At 60.7% G+C, this 20,329-nt stretch overlaps 3 protein-coding genes across 3 annotated transcripts; 1 reads left to right on the forward strand and 2 right to left on the reverse strand.

Moving 5' to 3' along the window:
- Positions 1–98: 98 nt before the first annotated feature.
- Positions 99–1,007, reverse strand: LOC128794288 (proline-rich protein 2-like). Its single transcript, XM_053954036.1, has one exon. The coding sequence runs from the start codon at positions 1,005–1,007 to the stop codon at positions 99–101; it is 909 nt and encodes a 302-aa protein (XP_053810011.1).
- OXTR (oxytocin receptor) lies at positions 961–6,038 on the forward strand. Its single transcript, XM_053953750.1, has 2 exons — positions 961–2,015; positions 5,797–6,038. The coding sequence occupies exons 1-2, from the start codon at positions 1,085–1,087 to the stop codon at positions 6,036–6,038; spliced, it is 1,173 nt and encodes a 390-aa protein (XP_053809725.1). The 5' UTR covers positions 961–1,084.
- Positions 6,039–10,980: 4,942 nt separating this feature from the next.
- Positions 10,981–14,383, reverse strand: CAV3 (caveolin 3). The gene is made up of 2 exons (XM_053953914.1): positions 14,270–14,383; positions 10,981–11,518 (listed from the first exon to the last, which is right to left on the reverse strand). Exons 1-2 carry the CDS (start codon positions 14,381–14,383, stop codon positions 11,177–11,179), a joined length of 456 nt encoding a protein of 151 aa, XP_053809889.1. The 3' UTR covers positions 10,981–11,176.
- Positions 14,384–20,329: the final 5,946 nt, after the last annotated feature.

Here is a 20,329-nt window from a genome sequence, read left to right on the forward strand (position 1 = left end):
CTCATAGCTACTGCTCCTTCTTTTATAGAAATAACACTCCGAAATCTTCCTCCTGAAAGGAAAGGGAAGCTCTTGGTGGGTGTGTTAACTGCCAACGCCTAAGCCTGCTCCTCGGACGAGGCCGGGCTGGCATCTACGGGGGGACCTTCCCTGGGCGTCCTGCGACGGCAGCTCCGGCAGGGCAGGGCTGCGCTGGGGGTGAGCCCGGTGCGTGCTCCCACCCTCCGCTGAGTGCCCAGGCCCGCGGTGCCGGGGGTTTTGGGCTGTCGGGGCCGCTGGCGGCCCCCGCCCATCACCGCAGCCTCGCTCCGCCGCTCCCCCTCGCGGCCCCGCTCCGGGGAACCGGGGCTGCCCGAGAGGAGGGGGGCTGCGGGGAACCGGGGCTGCGGGGAACCGGGGCTGCCCGAGAGGAGAGGGGCTGCAGGGATCCGGGGTGCGGGGAACCGGGGTGCGGGGAACCGGGGCTGCGGGGAACCGGGACTGCCCGGGAGAGCGGGGCTGCCCGAAAGGGGCTGCAACGAACTGGAACTGCCCAGGGGAGCGGGGCTGCGGAGAACCGGGCTGCGGGGAACCGGGGCTGCCCGGGAGGAGAGGGGTGCGGGGAACCGGGGCTGCCGCTGGGGTGCGCGAACGGCCGCGCCCCGGGGAGGGCGCGGGGAAGATGCTGAGGCGGGTCCGGGTGCGGGGCCAGAGGCCGCGGGCGGGCCCCGAGGGGCCGGGCCGGGACCCGCCTCTGCCCGCCGCCCCCGCCGCTCGCCCGGCCCCTGCGCCGGGGCTGGTGGCGGGGCAGCACCGGCGGAGACGCCGAGTGACCGGCGAGGGGACAGCGAGGAGCCGCGGGGAGCCGCCGCCCGGGGCACGGGGACAGGGACGGGCGGGCAGAGAGAGCGGCGCGGCGGGGAGGGGAACGGCGGGGGACGCAGAGCGGGGGAGCCGTGGGATATTGAGAACCGAGGAGACACGGAGAGAGAGCGGCGGGGACACCCGGCTACCGCACGGGAACGCATCGGTACAGGCTCTGCCCACTCTCTGCCCACTCTCTGTCCTCACCCTGCCCCAGGCTCGATGCGGGCCGGCGCTGGCCATGGAGAAGCTGTACCTGGCGGGGAGCAGCACCTGGATCATCAACAGCTCCCTGGGGAACGGCAGCCTCCGGCTGGAGAACCTGAGCGCCGGCAGGAACAGCACCGCCGACCCCCTGAAGAGGAACGAGGACATGGCCAAGGTGGAGGTGACAGTCCTGTGCCTCATCCTGTTCCTCGCCCTGACCGGCAACCTGTGCGTGCTCCTGGCCATCCACACCACCCGCCACAAGCACTCCCGCATGTACTTCTTCATGAAGCACCTGAGCATCGCTGACCTGGTCGTGGCCATCTTCCAGGTGCTGCCCCAGCTCATCTGGGACATCACCTTCAGGTTCTACGGGCCAGACTTCCTCTGCCGCTTGATCAAGTACTTGCAGGTAGTGGGAATGTTTGCTTCCACCTACATGCTCCTGCTGATGTCCCTGGACCGCTGCTTGGCCATCTGTCAGCCGCTGAGGTCCCTGCACAGGAGGGCTGACCGGGTCTCTGTCCTCCTCACCTGGCTGCTGTGCCTGCTGGTCAGCATCCCTCAGATCCACATATTTTCTCTAAGGGATGTGGGGAATGGGGTTTATGACTGTTGGGCAGATTTCATCCAGCCCTGGGGACCGAAAGCCTATGTTACCTGGATCACCCTCATGGTCTATATCATCCCTGTGTTGATGCTGAGCATCTGCTATGGCTTAATCAGCTTCAAAATCTGGCAGAACGTGAAGCTGAAGACGACTCACGGGCCCAGCGTGGGTCTGGGCTCGGGCTCCCGCGGCGGGATGGTGTTTGCCAGGGTCAGCAGCACCAGGCTCATCTCTAAAGCCAAGATCCGGACAGTCAAAATGACCTTTATCATCGTGCTGGCGTTCATAGTGTGCTGGACTCCCTTCTTCTTCGTGCAGATGTGGTCTGTGTGGGACACCAACGCCCCGCAGGAAGGTACAGCTCCCCCCCCTCGCCCTCTGGGCTCCGACGGCTCCGCTCAGCGCCCCGGGGACCCACGGGGAAACTGCTCCGGGCTGGGGCTGGGTGGGTGGGAGGGACATGGGAGAAAGTCCTGAACACGGAGAAAAGCCCCGACAGGCAGCAGTGGCTGAGCCGCAGCTTTCCCGGGTCAAGGGCTACCATAGCCCTGGCAAATTCCGGGCCACTGCGGCTCCGGGGTCGGGCAGTGCGGATGGTGGTGGCTGTCCCTGGGTGGCCACTGTCCCTGCATGGTGGCTGTCCCTGGGTGCTACTCTGGGGTCCCTGGAGACTCACTTCCCACCCTGGCTGCTGGGACGTGCTGTGGGCTGTGTGGGAGCTCAGGAGAAAGCTGCACAGCCTGGATTCCTTTCCTTTCCTTTGTTGTGTCGTTTCTTCCTCTGACTTTTTGCTTTCTGCTCTTGGCCTCTTCTCCCTCTCCTCCTGCTCCCTCCACCCTGGCCCTATGCTGCTGTTATTTTGTCTCTGACTGGAGCACGGTTCCCATAGAAAACCCCTGATTTATGAGCAAAACATTTTCCTAAAGATGTGGTGACAGGGATTTGCCATTTTTTATATTTGGGCTGGCTGCTCCTGTCGTCACTGAAGTCGCAGCTAGAATAAAAAAGTGTCACCCTCCCCGGTCTGACACGGCTGGAGCCGTGCAGGTCTGTGCTGTCCCCCGGCAGACGGGAGAACCACCTGGGAGACCTTCAGCAAAAACTCTTCACGACTTTGTGAGGCGGGAGAAAGGGCAGAAAAGTGCGCCCGGGGACGAGAGCGCCCTGGTTAGACTGCCCCAGGCTCAAGAGGAGCGGCGGGTCCGCGGGTGCCAAAGACCGAGGAGGAGCTGCTCCCTGGCGGCCCTGGCCGTGCGCTGCCGGGCTGCGGGCAGCTCGCGGGGCACGGCTGCTCAGCGCACCCCGCCCTGGCCCAGCCCCATCCCCGCTGCACAGCGCCCTGTGCCAGCCCGTGTCCCGCAGCCCGGCTGCCTCTGGGCCGGCCAGGGAGCCGCAGCCAGGCAGGCGTGCTTTGCCTCTCCTGCTTCTCTCTGCTCCATTTATTTCAGAAGTGGAATGTGGCTCTTGCACCTCCCTGGGTGCTCCAGGGCTTTTCCACCTGATTCAGGCTGGTCAAAACTTCCAGATCCTCGATGGGCTCTGGGGTGAAGCAGCGGCCTTCCCTTGTCCTGTATTTTAATCCTGCAATCTTGAGGGCTGCCCCTCCCTTCCTGACACACAGACCTCGGCAGCACCCGAATCTCTGCTGCTTTGCTGACCCTTGATGGACAGGATTTGTCCATCTCAATCCTTCTGGCTGCACAGGGACCCTTTCCCTTGCTCACCCTGTGCAGTGGGCCCTGCAGCAGTTTTCCCTTTCCCTCCCCCTTTCCCTTTTCCCTTTTCTTTCCCTCTTTGCTTTAAGGTAGGGAGGAATCTCCAGCCCCGCCGGGCTGTGCCACAGTCCCCACTCCCCCCTCCATCACGTTCCTGTCTGCGGGCAGCCCGTGGCTGCGGCACAGGGTGGGAGCTCTGCCAGGGCTCTTGCTGGAGGCTTTCGTGGCATGGGCAGAAGAAGCCCAGGGTGGATGCAAGTGTTGGGAGACTCCAGGCCTTCCTTCCAGGCTCTCCTCCTCCTTGCTGGCTGCCCAGAGGCATCGGGGGGGCAGCACAGTCGGACCTCTCTGCAGAGGACTCGGGCTTTCCTGCAGCATTCCCACATTCCCTGCCCTGATCCTGGATCCCTTCCCTGAGCCGAGGCTCGGGGGCTGTGGCCAGGCAGCACGGTGGGGTGCAGGAGAGGTGCACCCCGTGCTGGGAAGGGAACGTGGCTGTTCCTCACCTCACAGCTGGGTGGGCATAGCCACGGGAAGGGCAGAGGAGAGGGAGGGCAGGGGGTCCTTGGGTGCCAGCGGCAACGGGGGCACGACTGCACCCCAATGAGCTGCACTGGGGGTGACTGGGCAGGCAGCAGAGATCCCCCTCAGGTGGCCACACAGCCCAAAGCCTCTGTAAGGGGGGTGGGAGCTACACGCTACGATCCAGGTGCTGTTTTAGCGCTGGGGCCCTCCACAGGAGGCTCCTGCCGCACACACTTCAGAGGGAACACCTGCGGCACTCTGAGCTCGGAGTCAGAGCTGCCTCAGGCACCTGTGCAGACAGCAGCAGGGCTCTGAAGCACCACGGCTGTCCCCGGCCCCTTCCCCTCGGGGCAGGTGCCCTGACACGCGGCTGTGAGCCATGGCCCGGTCGGTGCGTGGGAGCTGCGGAGCCCCTGCTCCCGTCCCGCTCCTGGGCCGGCTGCTTGCAGCAGAGCCCCCTCGGCCCTGCTCGGGCTCAGCCTGCACCTCTGCCCACCCTCCGGACATCCCGGGAGTGCCTGGGGACAGGGGCCGTCCTTGAGGGACAGAGCTGGCTGGTTCAGCACCCCTCGGGGGTCTCAGGTGCTCCAGCCAGGGAGGGGAGCGATCCACCCTCTGGACCTGCCCTGCAGTAAGCTCCCTGAAATTCAATTTGCCTCCTGCGGAGAGGGAAGAGCTGAGTCAGCCCTGGCTCGGTGTTTCAAGGGAGTAGAAACGCTGGGATGTATTTCAGGTCTTGTGCCTGGGATTTGTAACCACTCCGCATGGAATTATTTTTTAGCATATACTTGAAATGAATTATTATTGAAAGATTATTATTACTTGAAATTAATTATTAATAATTTTTTAGAATATACTTGAAACTAAAAGTAGTTGGAGCAGACGTCACAAGAGCAGGAATTACGCATCCATTGGCTAAAGGTGAATTTGGAAGCTAGCATTTATAGTCACATTTCTTCACTGGTCCAAAAACTGCCAGTGGATTTTTGCAGAGGCACGAAGGGGCCAGGAACAGCCAAACCAACCACGCTCATCCTCACTGCTGGTGCGTCCTCTGGGAGCAGAGGGGCTGAGGAGCTGAGCTGGAACACAGGGAGCAGGATAACAGCTCCATCTCCACCTGCAGCCACCTCATGGAGGGGACTCCCCCCCTTGTCCTGGTGCCATGGCAGGTGCCAGTGCCACCACCCCCTTGTCACCACAAGGTGCTGGTCCAGCCTCTCAGGTGGGACAGTCGGTACTTTGTGCTCTGGGGACAGAGAGCAGCAGCCAGAGACTTGATGTCCTGGCACTGCACTGCTCCCTCCCCCCTGGCACAGCACTGTGTGAGGAGCATTCATTCGGGGGAAGAAACATGACTGGAGAGAGGTGCTGGGAGAGCACCGGGCAAAGGGCTCAGCTAGGGCCGGGCTGGCGCTGGGGACAGCCCGGGAGCAGGGGACGCCCCGCAGCCTGGGCCCGTGGCTGTGCCACTGCCCGGGGGCTGGAAGCCGAGAGCCTGTCCCAGATCAGCCGCTGCTGTGGAAGAACGAGCCACCGCCTCTGCTTGCTCCCAGACCCGCTCTCAGCCACGGCAGCTCCAAGGGCCGCGGTGCCTTCCTCAGCTCGGGCACCTTGGGGCGCGGCTGTGCAGGTGCTGCGGGCAGCTCTGCCTGCTGAGCGGCGCTCCAGGGTGACGCCGCAGCGGAGCGGGGAATGCAGCTCTTGCGGGAAAAAGCCGAAAGCCGAGATGCTGGAGCTGAGAGTCGCCCCCTCCCCTGCAGCAGCTCTCCTTTCCCGGGGTGTTCCTGCGGCCGGGCGGCTCATCCCTGGCGGGGAGGGGGTGCCGGGGTGCCGGCCCCGCTGGGCTCTCGGCAGTGCGCCGTGCCCTGACACCGCCGTGCCTCTGTCTCGCAGCCTCCCCCTTCATCATCGCCATGCTCCTGGCCAGCCTCAACAGCTGCTGCAACCCCTGGATCTACATGCTCTACACCGGGCACCTGTTCCACGACCTGATGCGCCGCCTCCTCTGCTGCTCCGCGCGCTGCCTGAAGTCGCGGCCGGCGTGCGAGCTGAGCAAGAAGAGCAACTCCTCCTCCTTCGTCCTCAGCTGCAGGGGCACGAGCCAGAGGAGCTTCATGCAGCCGTCCACGACGTGAGTCCGGCCAGCCGGGACCTTGTGCCTCTGCTGTGCTGCCTCCGGAGCTTCCCTGCGGAAAGCTGGACCCGGGCAAGGAGGGGTCTATAAATAGGTGTATATATGGCTGTAAGCATGTTCAGAGGGCGTTATTTAACCGGGACGGGAGTGGGGGAGGAATTCTGTGCCCAAGTTTCAGTGCTGCCTGGGATTAGACAGCAGGAACCCGTTCCTGAGCCCCAAACCCTGACTTCAGTGGCTTATGGATGCCACCGGGAGGGACAAATGATGCGGTGCTGCTGGGGCAGGTGCGATGGAAGGGGCTGCTGCAGCACGGGGAGATGGGTGTCACCCCTGGTACGTGGCTGGGCACTGTCCCACCTCCTCCTGCAGGATGGAGAGCCCGGCACCGCGCTCTCAGCACAGGAGTGCTCGCTTCTCTTGCAGCCTGTGGGGCAGAGGCAGCCCCGTCCCTGCAGCCCTACAGCCCTACAACCCTGCACCAGGCCAGCCTTGCAGCCCTGCACCATGCAGCCCTGCACAATGCCAGCCTGCACCAGGCCTGTCCTGCAGCCCTGCACCATGCCAGCCTGCACCATGAAGCCCTGCACCATGCCAGCCTGCACCAGGCCTGTCCTGCAGCCCTGCACCATGCCAGCCTGCACCATGCCAGCCTGCACCATGCCAGCCTGCACCAGGCCTGTCCTGCAGCCCTGCACCATGCCAGCCTGCACCATGCCAGCCTGCACCATGCAGCCTGCACCATGCAGCCCTGCACCATGCAGCCTGCACCATGCCAGCCCTGCAGCCCTGCACCATGCCAGCCTGCACCAGGCCAGCCTGCACCATGCAGCCCTGCACCATGCCAGCCTGCACCAGGCCAGCCTGCACCATGCAGCCCTGCACCATGCCAGCCTGCACCAGGCCAGCCTGCACCATGCAGCCCTGCACCAGGCCAGCCTGCACCAGGCCTGTCCTGCACCATGCAGCCCTGCACCAGGCCAGCCTGCACCAGGCCTGCCCCGCTCCCCGTGCCTGGGGCACAGACAAGGGCACTCCTGAGGTCGGCGGGGAGCAGCCTGGAAGGGACAGCGCTGTGGCCCGGGGGTCCCAGCCCAGCCCTGCCCCAGGGCCCGGCGAGGCTGTGCAGACACGGCCGCCCGGAGCGCGGCTGGGGCCGGCATGCGGCAGCGACGCCTGGCCGAGTGTGCGGAGCAGCTCCTGCTCAGGGGGGTGTGCGGGATCCGGGCGGGGCCCCCGGCTCCCACAGGGACGCTCCTGTCGCGTCCCCGAGCCAGGCTTGGCTCCGCGGTGACCGCAGATGCCAGCAATCCTCAGTGCCAGCCGCTCGCTCTATGGCGCACAGGGCACGCTCCCGGCATGGATTTGTACTGCTAACAAATTCTGTAAATAAAGTTTTCCGACCGCGTCTGGTGGAAGGCGGGAGGGAGGCGTGGGGGGAGCGCTGGCTGAGGGAATGAAGGGGATCGATGGAAAACACCGAAACAGCACAGGCAGCTGTGCTCGCCGCGGGGCCGCTGCCCGTGCAGCGCTGCCCTGGCAGCGGGATCTGCCCCAGGGCACAGAGCTGCCTGTGACACGGGCATGGCAGGAGCACACGGCCGGGGCTCTCAAAGGGTGATGTAATTTGGCCTTTCATGATGAGAATGAACATGAAAAATGCATTTAAATGTGTCCTTTATTTCTTCACTGTCGCCAGCAGGTCCATTTGCACGTTTCCTGTCCTGACATTCCTTTGATTTTTTTTTTGTGGGAGCTTCAAGTGAACTCTCAGCACGTTTGCTGACTGGTTGAGATCCTCAGGACGCCACAGAGCATTTTCTTCCCGCATTCACCTTCCTTCTCCTTGAGAGTCACCAACTCCTGCACAAAACAAGGAAGGAGGGGTCTCCCTTTCTGGAGAGTCTGAGGTGCATCCTCCACCTGCCAGGGAGGAACGAGAGCAGGGCTGAGGATGTTACCGGGATGGAGGCACGGGGAAGGGAGGGAGCTTTGGGACATGCAGGGAATTACCCTGCAGCCCTGGCTGCAATTTCTGGAGGTGTCTGGGGGTCAGGCAGGGCCCTGCCCCACGCCTGGAGGTGCTGCAGCCGAGTGGGGCCATGGCTGAGCTCCTGCACCGGCCCCAGGCTGCGCAGAGCTGGGGCAGGGAGAGCAGCTGCGGGAGTGCCTCAGGTGAATGCGCTGCCAAAAGCTTTTCAGGAGGGTCAAAAGTGAAACGGAGGTGCTGACAGGTGAGCAGTGTGTGCCCCAGGTGTTGGGAGCCCAGGGAGCAATGTGGCCGGGCCATCAGCATTTCAGGGGTTTTTGGGTTCAGGCAGTGAACTACTAGAACAACAACAACAACAAAAAAAGAATTAGAAGTAGTATAAATCCATCATACAATTGGTTTTAATTATTTTTATTCCCACAAAACATGAAGTGTTTGTTTGAGACTTTCCCCCACCTCCCTATAATTAACTAAATATATTTTTTTTTTTTTGTAATTATCCTTCTTGGGCCCTGATGTTGCTGGAGCTTGGGTACCACATTGCTGTGGAATAACAGCAGTATACAATCCCAAGCCCTTGGAAGAGCTCCAGCAGAAAACCTGGCTCTTTCTCGTCCTTGGCGTGGCACTAGAGGAGTCTTTGGCTCCAAGTCAAGCTGGAAGCCAAGGGGAAGGCGCACATGGAGACAATTGAGAACAGCCTCTGAACAAGGAGACCTCCTGGGCCCTGGTTCAGCAAAGCACTTGAGGCTGGAGCCAAAAGAGCATTCAAGGGCCTCAAAGTGAAAGTGCAGCTCCGGGGAAGAGGGACCGACCAATTAATTGACACTACAGGGGAGGAAACAGCCCTGGACTGCACCTCTTGCCCCTGGCCCCTCTTTCCCTGTGGCTGGAGCAGCAGGGTCCCGGCAGAGGCTCCTTCCTCCGCTCTCCCCATCCTTCGGGGCGGCCCCGGGATGCTGAGGGAGGGGCCCGGCGGGATGGCAGTCCCCTCCTGCCGGGCAGAGCCGGAGGGGTCACGGTCCTGCCCCTCCGCAGCCTCTCCCGCTGCATCCCAGGGCAGCGTGGAGGGACAGTCCTGGCCGAGGGATACACACACTGCTGTGGCTGGAGCTAGCTCGGCACGGACTGAACTCGTGTCTAGCGGAGGCTGTCCTGAGAAACCAGCCTAGGCTGTGCTTAGAGCCCAGCGTGTCTCTCAAGTGAGGTTCCCGGAGCTCCGTGTCCCCCCGGCCATGCTCAGGGCTGGCTCCCACCTGCGCTCTCCTGCCCTGGGTCCTGCCCACGGCACTGAACGATGCTCCACAGTTAAGTACACAGCTGAGCAGCACAGTGCCACAGGCGGGTTTGCAGCTGGCGGTGGCCCAGGATCAGCTCACGCCCTCGGAGCAGACACAACATGTCATGCATGGACTGGCCTGGCTCTCACAGCTCGGCTGAAAAGCAAGCAGGCATGAAAAAAACCGTTTGGTTTAGTTATTCTATCCCTAAAAGCTTTGTGCAGCCCTTTAATGCAGAAGCTCCCACCACAGCAATGGTTTGCCACAAATAAAAACTCCTGTGAGGGGGTTTCTGTCAGCGCCAGCCCAGCCCGGAGGGATGGAGGAGCAGGCAGGCTTTGGGCGGTGGCCAGCAGCAGCCCTGCAGCCCCACTGCTCGCCCGGCACCGGCAGGCTGTGCCCAGGGCTGCGCTCCAGGACGTGCTGCCTGCTCTGCTCCTGCTCTGCTCCTGCCCCAGGAGGTGCTGCCTGCTCTGCTCCTGCTCTGCTCCTGCCCCAGGAGGTGCTGCCTGCTCTGCTCCTGCTTCACTCCTGCCCCAGGAGGTGCTGCCTGCTCTGCTCCTGCTCTGCTCCTGCCCCAGGAGGTGCTGCCTGCTCTGCTCCTGCCCCAGGACGTGCTGGCTGCTCTGCTCCTGCTCTGCTCCTGCCCCAGGAGGTGCTGCCTGCTCTGCTCCTGCTCTGCTCCTGCCCCAGGACGTGCTGCCTGCTCTGCTCCTGCTCTGCTCCTGCCCCAGGAGGTGCTGCTGTCCCTCTGCAGGAGCTCTCTGGCTTGGAGGGCAGAGGGGTCTCTGGGCTGTTCCCTGGGCCACGATGGGCTCCCTTCTCCTAAGGCTTCTGGCTTTGGGATGGAGTAAGGAGCAGCCTGGCCTGCTGTGCAGAGAGCATCCCTGAGAGGCAGCTCTGCTGCGGGTCCTGCCACGGTGCTCAGCCCCTGTACCACAGGTGTGTGGGTCCCTCACTGGACAGGGGTGTCCATGTGCAGATCCCTCACTGGACAGGGGTGTCCGTGTGTGGGTCTCTGACTGGACAGGGGTGTCCATGTGCAGGTTCCTCACTGGACAGAGGTGTCCATGTGCAGATCCCTCACTGGACAGGAGTGTCCATGTGCAGATCCCTCACTGGACAGGGGTGTCCATGTGCAGGTTCCTCACTGGACAGGGGTGTCCATGTGCAGATCCCTCACTGGACAGGGGTGTCTGTATGCAGATCCCTCACTGGACAGGGGTGTCCATGTGCAGGTTCCTCACTGGACAGGGGTGTCCATGTGCAGGTTCCTCACTGGACAGGAGTGTCTGTGTGCAGATCCCTCACTGGACAGGGGTGTCCATGTGCAGGTTCCTCACTGGACAGGGGTGTCCATGTGCAGATCCCTCACTGGACAGGGGTGTCCATGTGCAGGTTCCTCACTGGACAGGGGTGTCCATGTGCAGATCCCTCACTGGACAGGGGTGTCTGTATGCAGATCCCTCACTGGACAGGGGTGTCCATGTGCAGGTTCCTCACTGGACAGGGGTGTCCATGTGCAGATCCCTCACTGGACAGGAGTGTCCATGTGCAGATCCCTCACTGGACAGGGGTGTCCATGTGCAGATCCCTCACTGGACAGGAGTGTCCATGTGCAGACCCCTCACTGGACAGGGGTGTCCATGTGCAGATCCCTCACTGGACAGAGGTGTCCATGTGCAGATCCCTCACTGGACAGGGGTGTCCATGTGCAGATCCCTCACTGGACAGAGGTGTCTGTGTGCAGATCCCTCACTGGACAGAGGTGTCTGTGTGCAGATCCCTCACAGGGATGTCCGTGTGCCTGAGGGCAGGCAGCCTGCACAGAGGGGGTTGTGTGAGGGCTGCTGGGGCAGCTGCTGGGACCTAAATCTCCTTGCGGACAGCCACTCGGATGTTGCTGCAGATCTTGGCGAGCGCCTCAAAGAGCGGGTCACAGAAGGTGTGGATGCACAGGGAGTAGATCCGGCTGACGCACTGGATCTCGATCAGGTAGCTCTTGATGCAGGGCACCACTGCCCAGATGTGGCAGAAGGAGATGAGGGCGAAGAGGAAGCCCCAGATGACGGCCAGGGGGATGCCCAGGATGGCAGAGAGCAGCCGGTAGCACCAGTACTTGCTGACGGTGAAGGTGGTGTAGCTGGTTTTCCAGACGCCGTCGAAGCTGTAAGTTCCCAGGGGCTCAGCTATCACATCCTCAAAATCCACCTGGGAGGAGAGCAGAGGACACAAGGGAGGTCTGGGGGTCAGCAAACGCCCCAATTCCAGCATGAGGGTCTGCCCGAGGGGAGAGCAGATCCCAAATGGAGGGGCCTGGGGAGAGTGGGGGCTGTGCTGGGGGGTGGGTCCCTGGATCCCTGCAGCCCCGGGCAGGGACAGCCCCTGCAGAGCTGGGAGAGGGCTCAGGGCTCCCAGCGCTGCCCGGCCATGGCCTGTGGGCAGAGAGTGCTGGCTCAGCCCACGCTGAGGCTCCAGCACGGGGGGGTCACAGTCCCTGTCCCATCCCCTGATGTGGGGAATCAGGTGAGGCCAGGCAGGAGCCCTTGGAACAGGAGCTGTGCGTGGGAGTGTTGGCTGCAGAGGCGGCCAGAGCCCATTCCTGCCCTTTTTTAGCATTCGGGGACGTGGCTGCCCACTTGGCAGGATGGTGTTTGTGCTAATAAAGACCCAGCAGCCCTCTGGATTTATGGATTATTTATTTATACCCATAGGATGAGGTGCTCAGCGCTGTCTGTCCATGCCCCTCCTGGGGAAGGTAGCTGAGGCTCAGCCCTGCCCTTGCCATTTGTGCAGGCACTAGGAGTGTCTCTGAGTGACACACACTCCCCAAAACTCCACACAGAGATCCCCTTGGGGTGGAACTCACTTCCAAGGAAGATATGAGATGAGCTATTTGTCTTGAAAACCAGCCCGGCCTCCCCTCCAGCAGCTGACGTGTCTGTACATCCATGTTAAACAACAATATTCATTCTGCTTCTGGAAGCACTTGGAGCACAAAATCACTCTGTGTCATCTTTAATTTCCTGGAGCGAGCAGGAGGTGCTGACAGAAGCATTGACAATGAGGAGACAGCAGCCCCGAGAGCTGGCCCTGAGGTGCCATCAGCAGCCCCTAGAAAGCCCAGGTGTGCTGGGGACTAGCCCAGGTTACTGCCCAACTGCCTCATGAGCTCACCAGGGACCAATTAATGCAGGGAGCAGTGGGATATAAAAGCAGGGGCTCTGCCCCACTGCTCCTTCTGCTGCCATCGCACTGGGAGTGGGCCTGGGGGAGCAGAGGAGGTTCAGGCTCGGGCTGAGTCGGGATCCTGGGCGCTGCTGGAGGTGCTCAGGGAGCAGCACATGCAGGTACTGTTCCTCTGTAGAACCGTGGGGCCCTTTGGGCTGGGAAAGCTCTTCTAAGGTCACCCAGCAGCCGTGCGCTGCTCCAGTGCTCTGCCTGCAGGAGGTTTGTGAAAGCCTCTGCGGGCAGTGCTACTTCTGTAACGCGATCCCAAATTCTGGCTGCTGCTTTGTGATGCTCAGGATGTTTATCCAGGGCCGGGTGAGCCCTTCCTCCCGTGGAGCACTGCAGTTCCCTGCTCCCCGTGCCCCCAGGGCACTCCTGCTGCGATGCCCTGGGTGCTGGGTGTGCCAGGGACAGGGACAGCAGCAGGGTGAGCTGTGCTCCTGTCCGGGCTGGCTCTGCCCTCCCTCCCCAGCCCTCTCGGGCTATTTTAAGGTGGAGGAATGCTGAGCTCTGAAGGCTTCCAGTGCTGCTGGAGCAGCAGCGTGGCCACGGGCGTGGGTGAGCTTGGAAGGTCTCTTCAGGCTCTGGAGATTCTGGAGTGGGAAAAGGCAGGGATGTGCTGGGGAGAGGGGCTGGTGGGAGCCCTGTGGATGGCCAGGATGGTGCTGGCACTGTCACCCAGCAGTAGCTGGTGGTGCTCCCAGGCTGGGGAGCCCCAGAGCGCTGCCTGGCCCTGGGGTGAGCGGGCTGAGGGCACTCCTGGACCCTGCTGCCATGGCAGAGCAGTGCTCCCCTGGCCTGGCACCTCTCCAAGCCCCAGGCCAGGGCTGCGGGATGCACTGGCAGGGAGTGGCACGGATGCTGGACACGATGCTGGGGATGCTGAGGTGTCAGGCAGCTGTCACGGGCAGGTCTCACAGTGCCAGCAGGGACCCCAACGATGGCTGTCACTGTCACAGCTCATCCCAGGGAATTTCATTTGGCCACCCCACGGCTGTAGCTGTAATGGTGTTTTCATGCCCAAGCTGAGGTTTGTGTTTCAGCAGTGCTGTCAAGGTCACGGCCCCTTACACAGCCTGTGTGAGCAGCTCTGTGCCCACTGTCCCTTCTGCTGTGACAGCCACAAGCACAGTTTTAACAAAACCCTTCCACCTCCTGTTCTCCTTTGGGCTGGAATTCTTTGGCTAACAGAGACAAATTTTGTTTGCAGTTCTAAGGGAGTCTAGAGGAAGCCCAAGGGTTAGAATGGGAACTCCTCTTGGTCAGAAACAGGGGGAGGGAACTGAGGGCTGCTGCACCTCTGGCTGCCCTGGGGGGAGCAATCTTCCACAAACATGACAACACACATCAAACAGTAGGTACTGACACTGGTGTCTTGAAGGCCAGCAGCCTTTTTCCAATATCCCCTTAAACTGGCGATATTTCATTTCTGTGTTATTTTTGGCTGCCAGCTTGCTGGTGCAAAGGAAGGCGTCGCCATAAATTTTCAAGCCACAGTGAAACTGGAGAGCCCATTCAAGGAATGGGAAATGTGACATTAACTGGAGCCAGGCGTGCCACCCGGCCAGCAGGGCTGTCACCCAGCCTGGGTGTCCCACAGCCCTGGGGACAGCACCTCTGGGGCCACATGGCCAAGGGCCACTGGCCACTGGCTGAGTCGAGCCAAACGCACCCCGAGGTCTGAAACACAAACGCTGGTGCTGCTGGAGCACGGCGTGGGGACAGCCCTACCTTCACCACGTCCTCGTTGATGTGCTTGGGGTCTCTGTTGACCAGGTCGATCTCCTTGGTGTGCTGGTCCTTGATGATGATCCGCTCCTCCAGCTCGCTGTGCTCCTCTGCCATGGCCGGGCGGGACTGGGCTGTGCTGGCAGCGCCGCCAGGGACGGGGACACGCACTGGCCCCGCCCGCAGCAGCTGCCCTGTGCCCCTGGCACTGCTCCAGGCTAAAATTAATGTCCTGGCTCCCGAGGCCGCCCTGAAGTGTCCCTTAAAGGGGCTTTTCTGGGGCCAGCCCCTGTGCTGTCACCTCAGGGGGATGGCATGTGTGTGGGCGGCTGGTGGCCTTTGAGCCAGGGCAGGGGTGGGTGTGCAGCCCCCAGCCCAGCTGTGCTGGTGGGATTTTACCCCTGTGCGGGAGAAACAACGCCCAAACTGGGGCAAAAGTCCTCAAAAGCCTAAAAGAAATCGTTGCCTGTGAATCTGTAAATGAAGCAGCTCGGGGAGACAGGAATCGCGTCTATAAATATCACCCAGAGAAGCCACATTGTCCTGGGGCGGCCAGAGCTCCCCAGGGGCCATTCAGAGCCCAGGAGAGCGCTTGTGGTGCCAGCCTGGATTCCTCAGGTTCCAGCTTTCCACCCGTAGAAACCCGAGGAAATCCAAGACCAACCCAGAGAACCACAGTGGTTAGAATATGCTAAGTATCCTCCAGGGATACTTAGTTAAGATTTATTTAACCTGGGCTGTACTTCGCTAATCCTCCTCAGCGTCTCCTGTGAGCTCTCGCCTTTCATGATCTGAGGATTTGTTCAAAAGTGACGGTTTTGTGAAAAAAGCACTTCACGAAACAGGGCTGGGAAGGGATGGGCAGCTCCCTGCGGAGGTGGCACGCAAGTGCTGAAGGTGGAAGCGCCCCTGCAGAGCCCACGAGCACGGCTGGGGCTGCAGGACGGGCGTTTTAAGGCAAAAAGCCCTGCTGCCTTCCAAAGCCATCAGTGCCTGGGCACGGCTGCTCTTGTCAAGCCCTTGTGGCCCCGTGCCCGGAGCTGCAGCGGGCCAGGGTGGTGCCCTGGGTGTGACACACCCGTGGCTGAAAGTGGGGGGAGTGCAGCTTGTCAGAGAACTCCTCGGCTGCTCTGTGGGGAGAGAAAGGGCAGAGCTGGGGCCGTGAACCCACAGGATCCTGCGAAGGCACACGAGGCACCTACGGAGAGGGGGCAAACTCTGGAAGGGGTTCTGAGCGTGGTGCTGGGAGTGTAAACCTGGCAGGTCGTTTCTGGAGAGGAGCGCCCATCAGTGTGCCCGTTCTGGGCACGGGGACGCTGGAAAACCCTTTGATGGCACCAGCTCCACCTCCCTGCATCTCCCTCTACTCCACAGAAGCTGAAATATCCCAAACACAGCGCAGACTGGTGCTGGAGGTGAAATCCTTCCACACCCCAAGATTTTGGGCAGCAGCTCCACGGCCAGACTGCTTGGCCATGGCTGGATCCCGGACCAGAGCTCGGCAGCCCTGTGCTCGGTGGCTCAGCAGCTCGGCACAGACTGCAGGGCGCTCGAGCAGGATCAGCTGTGTCCCTGTGCCGAGGAACGGGCTCTGCCGGGAGCACAGAGCTGCTGCGGGCAGGGCGGCCAGGCCGGGAGCCAGCCCCAATTTAGGAGGTGCAGCTGCTGCTGGGCTGTCCGTGCCGGGCGGGGCAGTGCCACCGCAGGCATTTGTCCCCGATTTTCCTCGGCCAGTCCCACCTGGAAGGCTTTGCGTGCCTCGGTGCCCTGCCCAGGGCCGGGGTGTCCCCAGCCGCCCCCAGCCCCGGGGCTCTGCGGAGCTCGGCCGTGCTGCAGGGGCGCTCCGGCTGCCCTCTCCGAGTGGCATTTCTGGTGGCATGAGTCACTGCCCGTCCTTAGGCTGCGCTGCGGGCAGGCGGCCCTGGTGTCCCCGGTGTCCCGATCCCCGGTGTCCCGATCCCTGGTGTCCCCGGTGTCCCTGTGTCCCGATCCCTGGTGTCCCGATCCCTGGTGTCCCCGGTGTCCCGATCCCTGGTGTCCCCGGTGTCCCGGTATCCCTGGTGTCCCTGGTGTCCCTGTGTCCCAATCCCTGGTGTCCCTGGTGTCCCGGTGTCCCGATCCCTGGTGTCCCTGGTGTCCCGGTGTCCCGATCCCTGGTGTCCCTGTGTCCCGATCCCCGGTGTCCCTGGTGTCCCTGTGTCCCGGTGTCCCCGGTGTCCCTGGTGTCCCGATCCCCGGTGTCCCTGGTGTCCCGGTGTCCCCGGTGTCCCTGGTGTCCCGATCCCCGGTGTCCCGGTGTCCCCGGTATCCCTGGTGTCCCTGGTGTCCCGATCCCCGGTGTCCCGGTATCCCTGGTGTCCCTGGTGTCCCGATCCCCGGTGTCCCGGTATCCCTGGTGTCCCGATCCCCGGTGTCCCGGTGTCCCGGCTCTGGTGTCCCTGTGTCCCCGGTGTCCCTGGTGTCCCGATCCCTGGTGTCCCGGCTCTGGTGGCAGGAGGGGACCGCGCACCCACGCAGCGGCAGCAGCAGGTTGTGAATGTCTCCAGCAGCCAGGAGAGGCACGGGAAGGTTCTGTGGCCCTGCAGCTGCTATAAATAAATGCATTTCCGAGTACTTTCAGGCTGTGGATGGGACACGGTGTGAAAGCGGACAGTCACACACGGCACGGCCAGGGGAGGGCAGGGGACACCTGCTCAGGGCTGCTCTGCTCCGTCTGCTGCACAGATCTGCCCCAAAATGGATGTCAGGGAAGTTTTTTTTTTTCACTGAAATCCAAACCTTTCGTTGTGAGAACATTTGTTAAGGAACCTGGTGACACGTTTCCCTCTGCAGAAACAGGCAGTCACCACTGCCCCCACCCTGACCAGCCTCTCACGTGCTCTCAGGGGAGCACTGCTTTTGGGAACAGATTGTCAGGACCTGGGCAGGTTGTAGGACTGGGGCTGTGGACCTGGAAGCCTTCTAGAAGTCAGGTAAATAACCTGCTGCTAGGACCCAGCAAGTAAAATAGATTTATTTCTCTTGAGCAGAGAAGAATAAAGTGGAAATAAAGCTCACTGAGATCAAAGTTCCTGTGAAAATGAGCAGACCAGAAGTGCAGTGAAGGAATGGTAAAGAAGGAGAAATTGGGAGCGTGGCTCTCCTCCCCTTTGGCATCACTGAGGGATCCAGCCTTGCTGGGTTGGTGCCAGAGCCCCTGGGTGAAAGTCTTGCCTCGGGCAGTGTCCTGGCCCTGCGAGGGGCACGGGGCTCTTGTGTTTAGGTGGTCCCTCAGCCCTCCAGGACTGATGGCACAGAGGATGCTGGGGGCAGAGATGTGTTGGCATTAGCCCTGCAGAGGCAGCGGAAATCGTGGCTGGCAAATACGAATTTGAGCAGAAGCTCTGTCATGTTTAATATCAATTAAAATTAAATTTCACAGAGGAAGTACTGAAGAAAGGTAATTTATCATTCAAGTTGTTGTCCCAGTTTGTTTCTATACAAGGAGTCTTGCCCTTTAAAACAGAGAGAAAGTCTATGAATATCAGATTCGTGCCCCCGTGATACACAGCCACCAATCTCTCTGCATCCTGGTCTCTGCTGTAAGTGCTGGAGGGGAGCTGGGGATCCTGGTGGGTGCTGGGGCTGGTGGGCACTGCCTCTCTGCAGGCATGAGCCCACGGAGCGGAGTCTGGGCTGTCCTTGTGGAAATCCTTCCTTATTTGTTCTTTTTTTTGTAAGTTCTTTATTTCTTATGAAGGCCCCCAGTGTAGAACAGCTGTGACACCCCATGAGGCTGCATTTCATCCCACGGCCCATGATCAACAGTTCTTCCTTTTGTCTTCGTTTAACCTATGAGCTTCCTTTTGCTCTGGACACCTTTCCTCGGGGTCACAGGGGTGCCAGGGGTGCATCAGCACCCTTGGTCTGGGCTGTCCCTCAGGTGAGCTGAGAGGAGATGGAGCCCTTTAAGGCACCCAAGGGCTGTTTGATGGCACCAGTGCTCTGGGTGCCACAGGAACCATCTGCAGCTGCTCCTCCTGCTGTGCAGCCCCTCAGGCACCAGCTCTGGGCAGCTCACGGGGTGTTGCTGCTCCTCTGCTGAAGGCACAGAACGGTGCTGGAGTGGCCTCTTCCAGCTTGTGTTTGTGTCACCTCCTAATCTCAGCTCTTCTCTCTCACTGGCACTCTGAATTCCTATGGATTTTCATTTTAAAATAGCTTCACTTGGCTTTTCCTTATCAAGAGACAGTCTTGCCTTGATTTATCACTTGTGACATAACCAGCGGGGTATTCTGAGATAATCAGAGTTAACCAGTTGTGCTGCTGGATGGGACAGGGGTCCCAGCCTGCCTCTGGCTGTTGCTTATCCTGGTGGTGTTGGTTTTTTCCTGAACCCAGAGTGGCAGCAGTGGAATGATGCTTTCCCTGTCAGCCAGGTGCCAGGGGCACTGCCAGGAACCCAGCCACGGCTCAGGGAAGGGTTCTTGCCCTGCTGCAGCGAGTGTAGTGGGAAACCAGGTGGTTAGAACTGTCTGAGAATGAGCACAAACAGGGCCTTTGTGGCACAGGTTTAAGGTAAGAGGGGAGGGAGCCCGTGTGCCCTGCCCCGTGTGCCCTGCCCCGTGTGCCCTGCCCCGTGTGCCCTGCCCCGTGTGCCCTGCCCCGTGGGCCAGATGCACAGAGGGGTTTGACATTGCTCGGCTGTGGCGCAGCCTGGAGGCTCCAAATGCCTGCAAATAAAATCCTTTCAAGCCCTGGAGCAGGATGAGTCTCCCAGTAACCCAGCACAGGGCAGAGATCCTATTTCTAGCACTGGGAGCTTTGCATGTGCAGCCTTCAGCTGCTCTTCCCCGTCCTGCTCTCCCTGACCTATCGTGGTTCTCTTCTCTCTGGCACTGCCTGTCTAAAAGCTGAGTGCTGGGCTGCACCCAGGCTCCAGTGTGGCTGCTGACCACCTTCCCTTTCCAAAGCAGCAGCTGTGGAGCTCAGGCAGCTGGCCAGGCCGTGTCCGTGGGGTCCCTGAGGGCAGCGTCAGCCCGAACGTGGCGAGGGGGGTACTGTAACCAGAGGCAAAAGCTGACAAGTTTGTGAGCACCTAATATCCCAGCTTAGCATGCTGACAGCTGCTGGAAAGCAGGGCTGCAGGGGCTGGCAAGTAAATATAGCAACGTGGAGAGAGCTTCCTGCCTCCCTCCATCGGGGGAAGTTTCAGGGAGCAGTGCGTGGTCATCATGTGCCGTGCAGAAGTTGCTCTGGTGAGCAATGAAGCCCAGCAGGCTGCCCCAACGCCCTGCAGCCCCCTGTGCCCCTGCTGGGAGGCAGAGGGGGCTCTGCAGAGCAGCCCCAGGTCCCAGCCCGGCCCCGAGCCCCTGGGGCTGTGCCTGTGCCCTGGCCTGGGGCGTGCAGCGTTCCCTGGGGATGTCTTCTGCACCCAGCTGGGTTCTTCTTCCCTTCCTGCCTCGGCTCCACCCGTCCAGAGGCCATTCCCACTCCCAGCAATGGCCAACACCAAGAGGAAGCATTACCTCGACTTTTTTTTTTTTTTTTTTTTTTTTTTTTTTTCTGTTCTAGACTTTATTTATTGAAAGCAAACAAACCACGTGTCTTGGGCAAATATTATGACATTTCATTATTCACACTTGGTGTGATAAGTGAGCTGGTTTAGGGGCTGTGGTTGATGATTTATTTAGTTTGGATGTGGATATAAATCCAGTCTGTGGAGGAAGCACTGTAACTCTGTAGGAATGTGGAAGCTCTCATGCCCACTGGAGCATAGCCAGTACCCAGTACCTAATTTGTGGTGTTTTAATGCAAGCAGGGCACACAAACCCATTTGTAACCTTGTAGGAACCAGGTGATTTCAGCAGTGTCCAAGAAGATCTGAGCAGTGGAAGGGGCCTACTGGCTTATTAGATGGAGAAGGGCAATTCAATTTAAAACAAACATTTATTTAGTGTATAAAATTATTGATTGCTCTGTGCAGGATGAAAGGTAGAAATAGAATAAATACTGTTTATTTTGTTCCATTGCCTTTCCCTTGCAGACAGGCTTTGGGGCTTTCAGCTGGGACTCTCCACGTTC

This window comes from Vidua chalybeata, chromosome 12 (genome assembly GCF_026979565.1).
Source record: "Vidua chalybeata isolate OUT-0048 chromosome 12, bVidCha1 merged haplotype, whole genome shotgun sequence".
Taxonomy (NCBI): domain Eukaryota; kingdom Metazoa; phylum Chordata; class Aves; order Passeriformes; family Viduidae; genus Vidua; species Vidua chalybeata.